We start from the raw sequence: 13,786 nt of genomic DNA, 5'->3' as shown, positions 1-13,786 counted from the left end.
TATATATATATATATATATATATATATATATATGTATAAGAGATATTACAAAAGGTAAGGTGTAGCAATTAGGTATTTGTGATTTGTTGTCTTAAACATGTTACAGAGATTATCAAAGTAGCATTTTAAAATTAAAAAATATATAATACTTACTCAAAGAATATAATTTTTACTTTAATAATAAGAAAATTTTTTGTCGCCATTCTAATTACTAGGTGACATTTCAAACAAAGAACAAGAATCAATATATTTTTAAATTAGTTTTGGATAAATGATTATATTTCTTTTTTTTTAAATTTACTAGACTCCCAGCATAATTGCTAAGAATGTGGTCAGATTTCTTTGTGTTTAAACAACATTTTTTATACTAATCAGACAGAAAATTTTAATCTACAGGGTCTTTATAATTACAGTTCCACTTTGAAATGGCTATAAAAATAAAACTACCCGACCAAATGTCATCAAACTTGGTAAATGTCGATAAGGGGTCATGGGACTTTAGTTCCCGCAAGAAAAAAAAAAGAAAAAAAAATAGTTCAAAAATTCACCACCTGCGGAGAATGACGCTGTTTGCAATAGTGTTAAACAAATATGAAATATGCAAATTTGTTTTACACGTCATATGACTTTGCAGTTATAAAAGTGAGGTGCCTTGTCTGAGCTGTCAGTGTTCCGAGTCGACAATGTCTGTTACCATGCAAGACCGTACTTTGCTCGTGAAATGTTACGATGAATGCGACAGCAATGAACGGAGGGCTTTACAAAAGTTCCGTACTGTAAGAGAAAACGCCGAGGTCCAATGACACCGCAAAGTTTACTTAAAGTGATGGCAAAATTTCAAGCCACAGGCTTGTTATCTGCAGCACCTGGGGCTTGGACGAAAATCTGTGTCTGTGGAAACCAAGGAGGCTGTTGCATTAGCAGTAGAGGAAGTAGCAATGGACACCAGACAGGGGACGTGCAGCGTAAGTGCTGTTGCACGTCGACTCGACTTACCATTGAGTACGGTGTACAAAATCGTTCGGAAAGTGTTGCAGTACTACCCTTACAAAATCAAACTTGTTCAACAACTTCAACCTAGAGATCCGGCTTTAAGAGAAACATTTGCTTTGAGTTTTCTAAAAAGGATGGAGGTGGACATCAATTGGCCATGGAACATTATGTGGACAGATGAGGCTCATTTTTACTTAAATGGGGATGTCAACACCCATAACTGTAGGATTTGGGCCAAAGAAATCCCTCATGTTATCCACGAAGTTCCATTACATTCGCCTAAAGTCACCGTTTGGCGCGGTATGACAGCAAATTTCATAATTGGACCTTTTTTCTTTGAAGAGCCATCGGCAGCTGGGTCCGTGACATGCACTGTGACTGCTGCTCGCTTAGAATCGATGCTCAGATGTTTCGTGATACCTGAACTTCAGCAACAGGGCATTTTAGCCACCACGATTTTTATGCAGGACGAGGCTCCACCTCACATTGGTAGGTGTGTCAAACAGTTACTGCAGCAACATTTCACGAATGATTGTATTGTAGCCCGAAACTTCCCTATTTCTCTTCCACCCCGATCACCAGACCTTCTGGTTGTGGGGTTATCTCAAAGCCATTGTTTTTGGTGATAGCATAACCAATTTAGTGGAATTGAAGTATGCGATACACAGACATGTCTGTAACATTTCTCCAGATATGCTAAGAAGTGCTGTTGAGAATGCAATATTGCGATTTAATTTGCTTTCAGAAAATGGCGGATGCCACATTGAGCATGCTTTGTAGCAACAATAAAAGTGTTTGCAAATGATGTTTCCTCTGTTATTTCGTTTAATCTTATTGCATACAGCGCCATTCACCGCTGGTGGTGAATTTTTGAACTATTTTTTTTTTTTGCGGGAACTAAAATCCCATAACCTCTTATAGACATTTACCAAGTTTGATGACATATGGTCGGGAAGTTTTATTTTTATAGCCATTTCAAAGTGGAACTTTAATTACAAAGACCCTGTATATTTAGCTAATCAAGGCGTAATTTTTTGTCTGTAAAAATTGTAAGTATTAAGAAATCGGAGAGACACTTGTTGCTTTAAATTAATTTGCAATAAAATTGTAAATATGATGACAAAATGTAGTAAATAAGAACGTATTTTCGTGCCCTAATTTTAAGCTAATACTTCAGGCATCAAATTTTGGAACCAAAGTGGTGTGAGAGTAAAAATTAAATATTTTTTTTATTTCAAAATCCAGCATCATCTTATAAAAATCAAAAATTGTTAAAATTCCCTCTTTATTCTATAGTATTTTTTTTAACAAAAGAAAATCCTTAATAATTAATCATATTGATACTTTTTTACAGGCGAGGAAGCTTGGGAAACTTGTGAGGATAAGGAATTGAAGTGCCCTACTAAAACTTCGAAATGCGCCGGTGGTCCAAACACTTTCTATTGTGCATGCGAAGATGGTTATAAACCTAAAAGTGGAAATGAAATCAACAACAAAGAAGGATGTGTAGGCAAGTGATTATTGAATTGATAATTTAGAACAAAAACAAAACAAGAGGGAGAAATTATTTTTTTGAGGATGATTCACCACACACGTTACCGAAAATGAGATTTATTGTATGTTTTTGAATACTCTGCCCGCCAAAAAAATAAACGGAATATCCAAAATAATTTTTGATTTAAGGATGAGCTTCACATTATAGAGTTCAATCTTAATGTCCGAGGGAGTAACCTCAAATATGCTAATTAATAAGAGCAGACGATATATTAAATTACGAAATCAGACTGAAAAACGCACTTTCCCTGAATAAGCATGCATTTTTTTCAACGAATTTGGATTTCTGACCTACAAATTATAGGGGGTAGGCACAATCTGGGAAATATGATTCCCATAGGTCAGAAGAACGGTCAAAAGTTTGGATCCCTTAATGTTAATTTTACTTTTTCCGTATTTCGCCATATCTCGAACACTTAAGCGAATTAAGAGAATTTTAGAAACAATTATAAAATTTGTTTGTCCAAAGATAATCCAATGCAAAAAGTAATTTTTAGTAAATCTATACTATTTTCTATTTTAAATATAATGTTATTCATTAATAGTTTAAAAAATGTAGAATTGAAAAGAATAAAATTTTTTGCATCAATTTAAAGTATGTAATTTTACATGGCAAAATACAAAATTTGAACAAATAATCCAAATCAATGGAATAGCTTCTGAGAAATTGAATTTTAAATGAACGAATTTTCTAAATTTCGATTTCTCATCAATTATTCAACTAATTTCTCTAAAAATTTGTATTTTACCATGTAAAATTAGAAACTTTGAAATTATGTAAAAAATTGTAAAACTTCCAATTTAAAATTTTCCCGAATATTATTATATAAAACAATAAAAAATATTTATTGAAAATTATTTTTCGATGGAATTGTCTTTGGCCTAACGAATTTTAAAAGTGTGTAAAATGGTTTGAACTCGCCTCGAAAGTTCTCGAGATACGGCGAAAGATTCAAAAAGTAAAATTAGCTTCAAGAGGTCCAAACTTTGCATCGCGCTCCTAAGCAAACTAAAGACAAAATTCTTGATAGGACCATCAGGATATTTTGATTGTTTATGTTCGTTTCTTGATGGCCCAATACTATTTGACGATAAACATCGTCCAACAGTTTCAATCATGTGGTAATGGATTTTAATGAGCCAACGAACTTTCATCATTTTATGTTGAAAGATAACATTTCACTATACGATGGTCAACCAACGTCTTATGTTACAAATTCTTTGAATAACAAATTACATTATCTCATGTCGGAAACATCAAGTTATGATTGAAATTCTTGCGTAAACAACCTCCATCATTTCATGATGGAAAATGTTGTTTTAGTATACGATGGTCAACCATCAAAAGATGTTTGGTATTGGTGGACCAACAACACCATACCATACCTGCCAACTCTTCCGGATTTTCCCGAAGATTTTATTTTCATATTTAAAGTGGTAGTAAATATATACTATTTTTTTCTTTTATAAACTTAATTTTTAAATGATTTTGATCACCGCTATTCTTACAAAAGTTAAGCACATATATTAATATGCGTTACTATCATGGTTGTCAACTTAAGTTTTCTCAAATATAACGTATTTGTTTGCTTAAAATTGAAGTTTTAATTCCATTTTAATACCACTGGGAAAAATGATAATCGAATGGATTAAAAGTTGGCAAGCAAGCCATACCTTCTAACTCTTCCGGATTTTCCAGAAGATTTTATTTTCATATTTAAAGTGGCAGCAATACTCAGGTTATTCCAATTAACTTTTGAATTATAATGATAATTATAAATGAGTTTGACCACCACTACATATAAGTAATTACAATAAATATATCAAAGCATAATAATCCTTGCGCAAGCTTATTTCAACGGGATCAAAATATAAATATATTTTTGAGTCGGATTGTTTTTCGTTTATTGTTTTACAACCACTCTGAAAATCCATTCTCGGAAAGAGTGAAAGTTGGCAGGTATGCAACACCCATCCTTTGATGATGGGAGCTATTGATTTTCCATTAGACTAGTAACCTATCAAGTAATGTTTGCTATAATAGAGCTCCGACCTTTTTTTCGTGATAAAATAAGTTATTGTAAACCATATATGGTAAACTATTTCCCATTGAATAGTGAGGTATTCTTCATGACATGCGGACAATATTTTGTGCTGAATATTTAACACGAAGTAATGTTTGCAACTATATTTTGCAAATATTAATTTATGTTGCTATAAATACCAATTTTTGGTTAAATAAATTAAAAATTCTTTTAAAGGAAAATCAGTAAAAGTCTATTATTTTTTTTACCAAAAGAGTGTGCTGTAGCAACGCCTCCTACAACTGAAAGCTTCCACCCGGTTTTTTTTATCGGTAGTCCGATCAGACCACTGTGAAGGTAAACCAGTTAATGAAAGAGCCTTTTAATACCAAATCTAGTAAAAATAAGAAAGTGGTACCCAATATATGTGTCAAAAATTTATTTAATTTATGAATATGATTAGTTTGTCGTATTTACTTGTCTACCACTACAGATTCAATTCTCAAATATATATGATAAATTCCTCTTAGTAACATTTTGAGTAGACTTTCGGTCCTGCGCTCAAACTGTTCACTTTTTAAATTGTCTGCGCTGTCTACTTATAAGAAACCGTGTGGAGGCTTTTTGCTGTAGGTGGTGATGGAAAACGCTCTTTTTGCTTTCTTTGGTAAGCAGCTAAACTGGTCATCGCTTGATAATGCACTCAGTAAAGGTAAGATCCATTGACCCCACATAAAGCTGGATCAATTTCCATATCGGGGTGTCATGATCTCCCCAGCAAAGAAAATGATGGTTTTTGATTGAAAATTATAATGGTAACCAATAAATTATGTTAGATCATGATGGATTTTTTTTTGTTGGACCAACTTGAAAAGGCAATTCCTAACTTGGATTGTAGGGCAGATTTGATGGTCCCACCAAACTGTATGATGGTTTATGAAGGAAATTCAAGATGGTATAACCATCTCATTTATGTCGATCCATCAATGGAAAATCAGCGTTTTTGTCTCATATTTCCCAGATTGCTGCTACCTCCATATTTTGGGGCCAGAAATCCGAATTTGTTGAAAAAATGCATGTTTATTCAGAGAAAGTGCTTTCTTGTCTCTGATATCGTAACTTAAAATATCCTCTGCGTTTTCTAATTAGCATATTTGATGTAACCCCCTCGAACAATTTGGATTGAGTCCTAGAACGTAAATATCCGATTTTTAGATCGAAAGTTATTCCGGAGGGTCAGTTTTTTTTGGCGCACTGTGCACATGAGAATATATTCACAAAATTCGGAAACTGTGATAAATTTTCGAATATTTATCAAATTCATAAGTTAGCATATAAAGTCAGCAACTAGTAATGTGAAATGTAAAAAATTTGAATTATTTTGATCTGGATAAAACGCTGGTAACTTACTTTTTCCACACATGACTTTTCCTCTTTTATAATCTGATAAATACAAAGAAACATATTAATCAAAATAATCAACTATAAAATGCGTCTGCCGAGAGCTGTGTAAATTCACTATGATCGACGTCGACGTGGTGGCACAAATGTTTTGTTAATAGTCTTTGTTAGGGTACTAGATTTGTCACAAACTGGTGGAGTGACACGAAAAGCTAATATTGTTTTGACACAGGTGATACAAGCTTATTTGAATGTCCTAGACTAGTCACCACGCTCTTATCTGATGGTTGTTGGATCACGTGAGTCACTCTTGGAGCGGCAAATCTAGAGATTTGATTGTTTCTAAATTTGACAGAGCTTATAATCTGATAAACATAGCGTCTCAAATGTCACCCACTTAAGTTAACAGTATAACGTCCATATAGCTTATTGCTGTCCCCAAATTCCACTTCGCATTCAGTTTTCTACAGTTTCTGTGAGCAACGTTATCTCCAGTTTTGAAATATGTATCATTAAATTCAAATTCTTTCTTTTGTGTATCTTCTAAAATCTAATCTGACGATATTAGTTCTTAATCGGACCTTTCTTTTATCACGTTGAATGCCACGCTAATTTTACATGGCTTGCTCGTCAGGTCACACGGTAAATAACTACAAACTAAATTTGAAACTTTAGTCAGATTTTGCTAGTTTATAAAAGATTTAGCATGACATATCTGGAAAAAGTGGTGAATTTTATATGCCTATGAATTGTTTAAAAATAGTGGTGGATTAAAATCTACTAAATTGAATTTATTAAACCAAGAATCACAATAATTAAGTAATTTTTGAATAATTTTTTTGTAATTCCATAAAAGAGCGTAAATTTTATAGTTCTATATCATGTTATACGCTGTCAGCCAGCTGCTTTTTGCGGCTTATGTGAAACGTCAGTGTCAGCAAGCGGTGGCAGACGCAGCCTAAATGTAATTTCAGTGTCAGCCACCGGTGGTTGACGCGTCCTAAATGGAAAGTTCAGTGTCAGCCACCGATGGCTGACGCGACCCTCAACGTGTTAAATACCAGCATGACAGGACTTCTTAACGTAGTAGCTCTTAATGCTTTTTTAAAGTGCATCAAAATGTTTTAAAGTTTTTGACATATGGTTCAAGAATAGTCTTGACTGAACTTAGTAACTGTTTAACTGCATAAACATATCTTTCTGCCTAACATATACTTGTCAGTTTATGCGGAGGGCTCTTTACAACAGAACCCTCCTGTTCCTCAAAAGTCACTGGTTTTGACTATCTAATTGCACGTGCTGCAGTTATTTATGTTTTCTTTTTAAAATTCTTTCAAATGATAGTGATTTAAAAAATAATTTTACAATTGTAAGAAGAGACTATTTAAACTATGAATATAATTAATTTAAGAAAAAAAAAACTGCGGAAATCCAAAGGTACAGCACGAATACCTGACCAAAGTTCACTACACACTCAAGATAAAATGAATTTTTTGAAGTCAGGGTAATTATCATTAGTGGTGGTATGTCATCATCGTCATCAAAATTTATCTGGGCGCCTGGGGCCGTTAGCGGCCTTTTTCTCATTCGTTTTGAATTGTGATCTTTAAGGTGGTTCTTTCTGGTAATTGGAATGCAATAGTGGTGGTATGTTAATCGTGTGAACTTTTGGTATTTATTTAAATTTCATTTATGTAATGGTGGTCAAAATCATTTTAAATCAACTTTCTTAAGCAAAGATAAAAAAAAAATACTAATGCTTAAATTTTGTTACCGCTTCAAAAGTTAACACGTTCACGCCGGGGTGACCCACCGGTGGGTCACGCTAGATTGTCTCATCTTGGCAGCGCACCGGAGTAAAAACTGGCAACAAATAAATTTCATTTCTTAGTTTTTTTCCGGGAATAATAAAAATCCATATCTACCAATTGTTTTTAACGGATGCAATTTTTATATTGAATTGCTTCTTCGCCTTGATAAATTTCCTTACAGTGAATTGTTATTGTTGAGAATAGATTAACTCCTCTCGTATATTATCTAATATTGAAATAGTTCTTCTACCAGTATTTTCACTTTTCCCGGCGTGAACGTGTTAAAGAAAAAAAAATATCGCTGGCAAATCGGAGCATTTTGCAACTCTGATCATAAGGTTTCCCCTTGCACAGCTAAGTTACTAAATTGACTTCTTATTGACCCAAGAGAAGTTTCGAGCGTTTTAGACATCTGAACGTAGCACAATTATCCCTAATCAACTTCATCACGCAATCTTAAATCAACTTTTTTAGGCTGGAAACATTTTGTGTTCACATGACTTCCAAGATCGAAAAAAAAAAAAAATAGGATTATGTCCATTTTTCACAAAACTTAAGGACGGATCGCCCTCGATTGCATTTCGAAGATTACTAGGTTTTAACACATCAGTAATGTGACAGTAGGAATGTAATCATTACTTCTCTCTAAGAGTTATTACACAGTGAATATTTGCCATGCTGGGGTAAAAAACCGTTTTTGTCTGTTTGTCTGAGGAAAAATGTCCTCCCAATCTAAGATACAGACTGCTGCAAGGTGATGGAATTCTAACTTGGGCGAAATATAGTTTTCTGCCTTCTTCCCCCTTCTTAAATGTCCATTTCCTACGGCTGTCTCAAATCTGACAGATGATTTGAAAATTTATTTAAGAGGAGCGAACGTTATCTAGCTTCGACTTAAAAGCAGCCGTGCAAATTTTAAAAATTCGATACAAAATTCATTATCAGATGGCAGTGTTAACTAAAAAAAACTATAATACAATGTTTAGGAAACAACTATTTTTTAAATAAGATATGAATTAGAAACCATATAAGCATGCCAATGCTTGAAAAAATGTCTTGTTAGATATTTTGTGGAAAAAAAATACAATTACAAGACTTTTAGTGAATTGAGTCAATTTCATAATTTTGGTTTTTTTTTCCTTCATGAATTTTTTTGAGTTGTAAATACCGGTTATAGAATTAAATACTGATTTATAGCATTAAAATAGTATTACCGGAAAGCCGATTAATGTGCATCATATCTGAAATATGAAAACATCATCACTGAATTACGAAACAAGAAATATAATTTATATTTTCGACAAAGAAAAAAAAATCTAATTTATAGTTCCGACAAAGAAAAAAAAAGAAAAAAATATATTTTATGTGTAGACTTTGCATTTTGTTGTAGTTGTTACTTGCTACTAGACTAATTGGTGTCTAAATTTTTCTTGTTTGCTTCTGTTTTTTCCCCTAACAATATGAAAATATCAAATAGTATCATTCACTACATTTTGAAAAATTTTAATTTAAAGTACTTTTCCTAAAACTTCATGAACATATTCTTGGTTTCTTTTAATAAAAATTAACGCCGAATTATAGAAATTAAGATTAGAAATCCCTTAAAAATTGCGCAATAAATATATTAATGTTTATAACAAAAGGAGTAAGTAAATAAAATTTTATCTATTCCTATTAAACTTGACTTCATTTTCTTTGCTTAATGAAAGTAAAGATTAATTTCTATCCAAATATATGATCATTTTAGTTATTTGGGTAATAAATAATAAGTAGTATTAGAAGCTAGTTGGTTTTAGTATGACGTATTGATATCGCCCTAGTTGATATTTCGATATTGGTATTTTCATCTGCGTCTTATATTAGCAACGGATTAATTTTTTTTGCAAGCTGTGACAAATGAACTATATATTCTAAAATTTTAAGGGAATATAAATGAAGATCTTGGTAGATAAAGCAGGTACGTGAATCAGAATTAATCATTAATTAGGGAAAATGTGTGTGCATCAGAATATTTTTTTACGCTAACGTTAACAATGTATTTCACATTGAATTTACAAATATAATTTTCATTATAAATTTATTAGTGATAAAAATAATGGGACAAGAAATAATTAGCCCTACCTTCTAATAAATCTAGAACAAAATAGTTTATACCCTTTTCTTCTTTTTCAGGCCCTGATTATAGCAACTTTGAAAATATTATTTCCTCGCTTCATTTACCTAGCTCTTTAAATATTAAAATAAAAAACATTATGCTAAAATTGATATGATATAATGATAATTGTATTGGTAATGATTCTTAACATATGAAACAACAATTACTGTTTGTGAGTTTGATCTTTGATGTATTAATTCATAGATCTGATGCTAAATTCTAGTGTGGTGACGAAATTTCTGATAAAAAAAAATAATTTATCTAAAAGCATTTCTCCTAAAGGTTCAATGAAAATTTTTTTTATTTCAAATATGTTAGATAATCCTTTCAGTTCAAAGGTCTCTCCTCCCTTATACTTTAGAAATTTATTCTGCAGTCTCTATACTTTACAAATTTAATTTGCGTATAATATAATCTGCAATATTTTAGAAGATATCGCAAACGCTTATGTGATTTTATTCATACGACACTTCCACAAACTGGATCTAAAGGAGAGGAAAATAAAAATTTTCAGTGTTTTTTTTAACTATTTAGTCGAAAACAAAATTAAAAAAAAAGGGTATACTTTTTTTCAGGGAATGAAATACAGAGAGTTTTAAAATAAAACTTTAAAAAATTCACTCTGAGCTTTTTTATAAGCGGTAATGAATCGGTCAAAATTCAAATAACTATAAGGCTAATATAGTAGTCAATAATTAAAATAATTTTTTAAACGTTTAAAATTCAAAAGCATAGTTCAAATAAGTATCAAGTCAGTTTGTTAAATTGTATTTAACTGTGGAAATATCAAGACTGGAAGAATGTTTATGAATACTAATTGTTGTTTAAACGTTCGACTTAATTGATATATTCATAATTTAGGGTGACTTATATATAGATATGATACAAAAAATTAACGGGCGTAATATATATATAGAGGAGCGAACGTTATCTAGCTTCGACTTAAAAGCAGCCGTGCAAATTTTAAAAATTCGATACAAAATTCATTATCAGATGGCAGTGTTAACTAAAAAAAACTATAATACAATGTTTAGGAAACAACTNATACGAAAAACATTCCTTTTGCTATATATACTGTTGTAATGAAATTCAGAGATCATGACAGACATGTCAGAATGACATGTTTAATAGAACATTGCTCAGAGAGTTACATAGTTAGAAAGTACATAGGGACAGAAGAAATAGAAAAAGAACATCAGATAAACAGAGTTACTTGTACTTATAGCCTTCTTGGGCTCAAACGTAACGGCCAATCAGAACATTGTGATAACATAAGGACGTAGAAGAAAGCTGCTTCGAATAAGTGCGATTGCGGTTTTTACTTAACACCCGCCCTTATTGCACAATAGATAAATTCAATTAATATATAACATTATAAGGAGGCAAAATTTCTGACAGTCTTACACCGGGCAAAGATTTTGTTAACATATCAGCAATCTGAAAATTAACTAGTATATAATTAACTTTAATATCATTCTCAGTGATAGCATTTCGAATGCATTTCAATTTGTTAATGTTTTAGCCAATTCAATGTTTTAGCCTGCCATGCGAATTTTCATTGGTTACACATTTAATACGAGATTGATTATCTTCGAAAATGATAATATTATCAACCTTAATAATTTCATTTATAAAGTTTATTAGAAGTAACAAATCTTGAACACTTTTGCATAAAGCAAGCACTTCTGCCTCTGTTGAAGAAAGTGCTATACAATTTTGTTTATTACAACGCCACAAAATAGGATTATTGTAATACATAATTACATAACCAGATGTAGATTTTCTATCGCTTGGATTTGAATCCCAATCTGCATCAACATACATAGATAAATTTTATTCTTTTGTAATGCTTCTTTTATACTCAATTTTAAAAGTTTGAGTTCCCTTCAAATATCTCAACACTTTCTTTAACCCCTTGGGGACGGGCAATTCAGAAAAGCATTCGTACAAAATTAGAACCAAGTTGTAATTAAATAAAAAACGGTAACTTAAATGTAGTCGTTGTTAATTTGACAGACTTACGTTACTTTTACTTTAATTAATTTTAGTTTAATCATACATATAATCAATGTTAATTCAAGGTATAACTAAATAGTTTTATTTTGAACAAAGTAATGGTGAATTAAATAAATCAAACAATTATAACTCCGCCCACAAATAAACTGCTAAAGAAATACTTTGATTATCAGTTTTATCTTTTTACCCTGATTGATACGGTTTTATACTGGCACGTATTTGTGACAGTCGGCGCGAAAGGGTTAAAGAACACCAAGCTGCATCAGTAGGATTTTCCTGAATTTGACTCAGACAATTAACTACAAATAACTTATCAGGTCTAGAAACATATGCTAGGTATAATAAAGAACAAATTAATTCTCTATATGGACCTTCAAAATTATCTCCTTTCATAAAACTAACAGATGTAGATTTTGGTTCAATTGGTAGAGAGTAAGGTTTGCACTCAGACATGTTAAATTTATCGAGCAATTTTACTATATATGATTCTTGATTTAACAACATTCCATTAGAAGTTAGTTTAATATGAACACTTAAGAATTCAGACATTTTTCCTGATTTAGACTTTCTAAATTCATTAGATATTAGAGAAATAGTAGTGTTTACTTCAGCATCATTTGATCCTGCAATTAAAAGATCATCTACTTATAAAGCTATCAAAATTCCCCCGTTATTAGAATTTCTTTCAAATATGCACGGTTCATTAACAAATTTAATTTTAGAATAAAATCAAGAAATCTTTTAAACCATTGGCGTGGTGATTGTTTAAAGCCATACAAACTCTTATTAAGCTTACATATCTTAATACTGTTATCGTTGTAACCTTTCGGTTGTTCCATATAAATAGTTTCATTTAACTCACCATTTAAGAAGGCACATTTAACATCTAATGTATAAAAATTCATATTCTAATTTAAAGCAATAACAAGCAATATACGTAATCCAGATAAACTTACAACAGGAGAAAACGTTTCTTTGTAATCTATACATTCCTTCTGCATGTAACCCAAGGCAGGAAGCCTTGCCTTTACTTACCGCCCCCTTTTTTTTTCGTAACACCCACTTATAGTTTATAGTTTTCCTTCCGGGTGGAAGTTCAGTTAATTCCCAAACTTTGTTTACTTTCTTCCGGGAATGGAATGAAGATCCATACTTTCCATTTCCTCGTCCATCGCCCCCTGCCACAAATGTTGTTCTTGTGGGGGAAGGGATGCGAAGTCATCATAGTTCACCGTATCGCAGAGTGAGCAGTCTCAGGTTTCACTGGGGGTCTTTCATCAACTTCTTCGTTATCCTAGGGGAAGTGGTCATCAACCTCGGACTTTCACTTTCTTTTTCGGTTACACTAAAATCTGAATTGTTGTGCACATATTTTTCGTAGATCTCTTTAACTTCATTGAATTTCACGTTTCGCGATACTGTTATACGTTTTGTAACGGGATTCATTAAGCGATATCCCATAGTGGAATATCCTATGAATAACATTTTACATGATTTATCATGCAATTTCTTTCTTTGTGATGGTGGTACGAGCATAAATGCATCATAACCAAACACTTTTGTGTTGGATAAATCAGTGTGACATCCGTATTTTAAGTTGAAAGGCACATCGTTGTTAAGTGAACTATTCGGCATTCGACTTGTTACGAAAGCTGCAGCATGAGCTGCTTCACCCCATAACTGCTTTGGAAGATTTGATTTGATCAACATTGCCCGCCCTTTATCTAATAGAGTTTTAATCGCCCGTTCTGCAACACCATTTAAAGATTGCGCATAAGGAGGCGCTGGAACAATTAAAATTCCAGCGTCTGTTGCAAAATTTACTATATCGT

General features: G+C 32.1%; 1 protein-coding gene across 1 annotated transcript in view; it reads left to right on the top strand.

The window, feature by feature from the left end:
• Positions 1-2,511, top strand: part of LOC122272373 (uncharacterized) — a 15,459-nt gene extending 12,948 nt beyond the window's left edge. Inside the window, exon 2 of the mRNA XM_043055998.2 lies at positions 2,348-2,511. Coding sequence (XP_042911932.1) covers positions 2,348-2,511 — 164 coding nt within the window. The remainder of the gene's footprint in view (positions 1-2,347) is intronic.
• The last annotated feature ends 11,275 nt before the right edge of the window (positions 2,512-13,786 follow it).

This window comes from Parasteatoda tepidariorum, chromosome 9 (genome assembly GCF_043381705.1).
Source record: "Parasteatoda tepidariorum isolate YZ-2023 chromosome 9, CAS_Ptep_4.0, whole genome shotgun sequence".
NCBI lineage: Eukaryota > Metazoa > Arthropoda > Arachnida > Araneae > Theridiidae > Parasteatoda > Parasteatoda tepidariorum.
The sequence above is the reverse complement of the archived record's forward strand: the minus strand, read 5'-3'. Positions and strand labels throughout refer to the sequence as shown.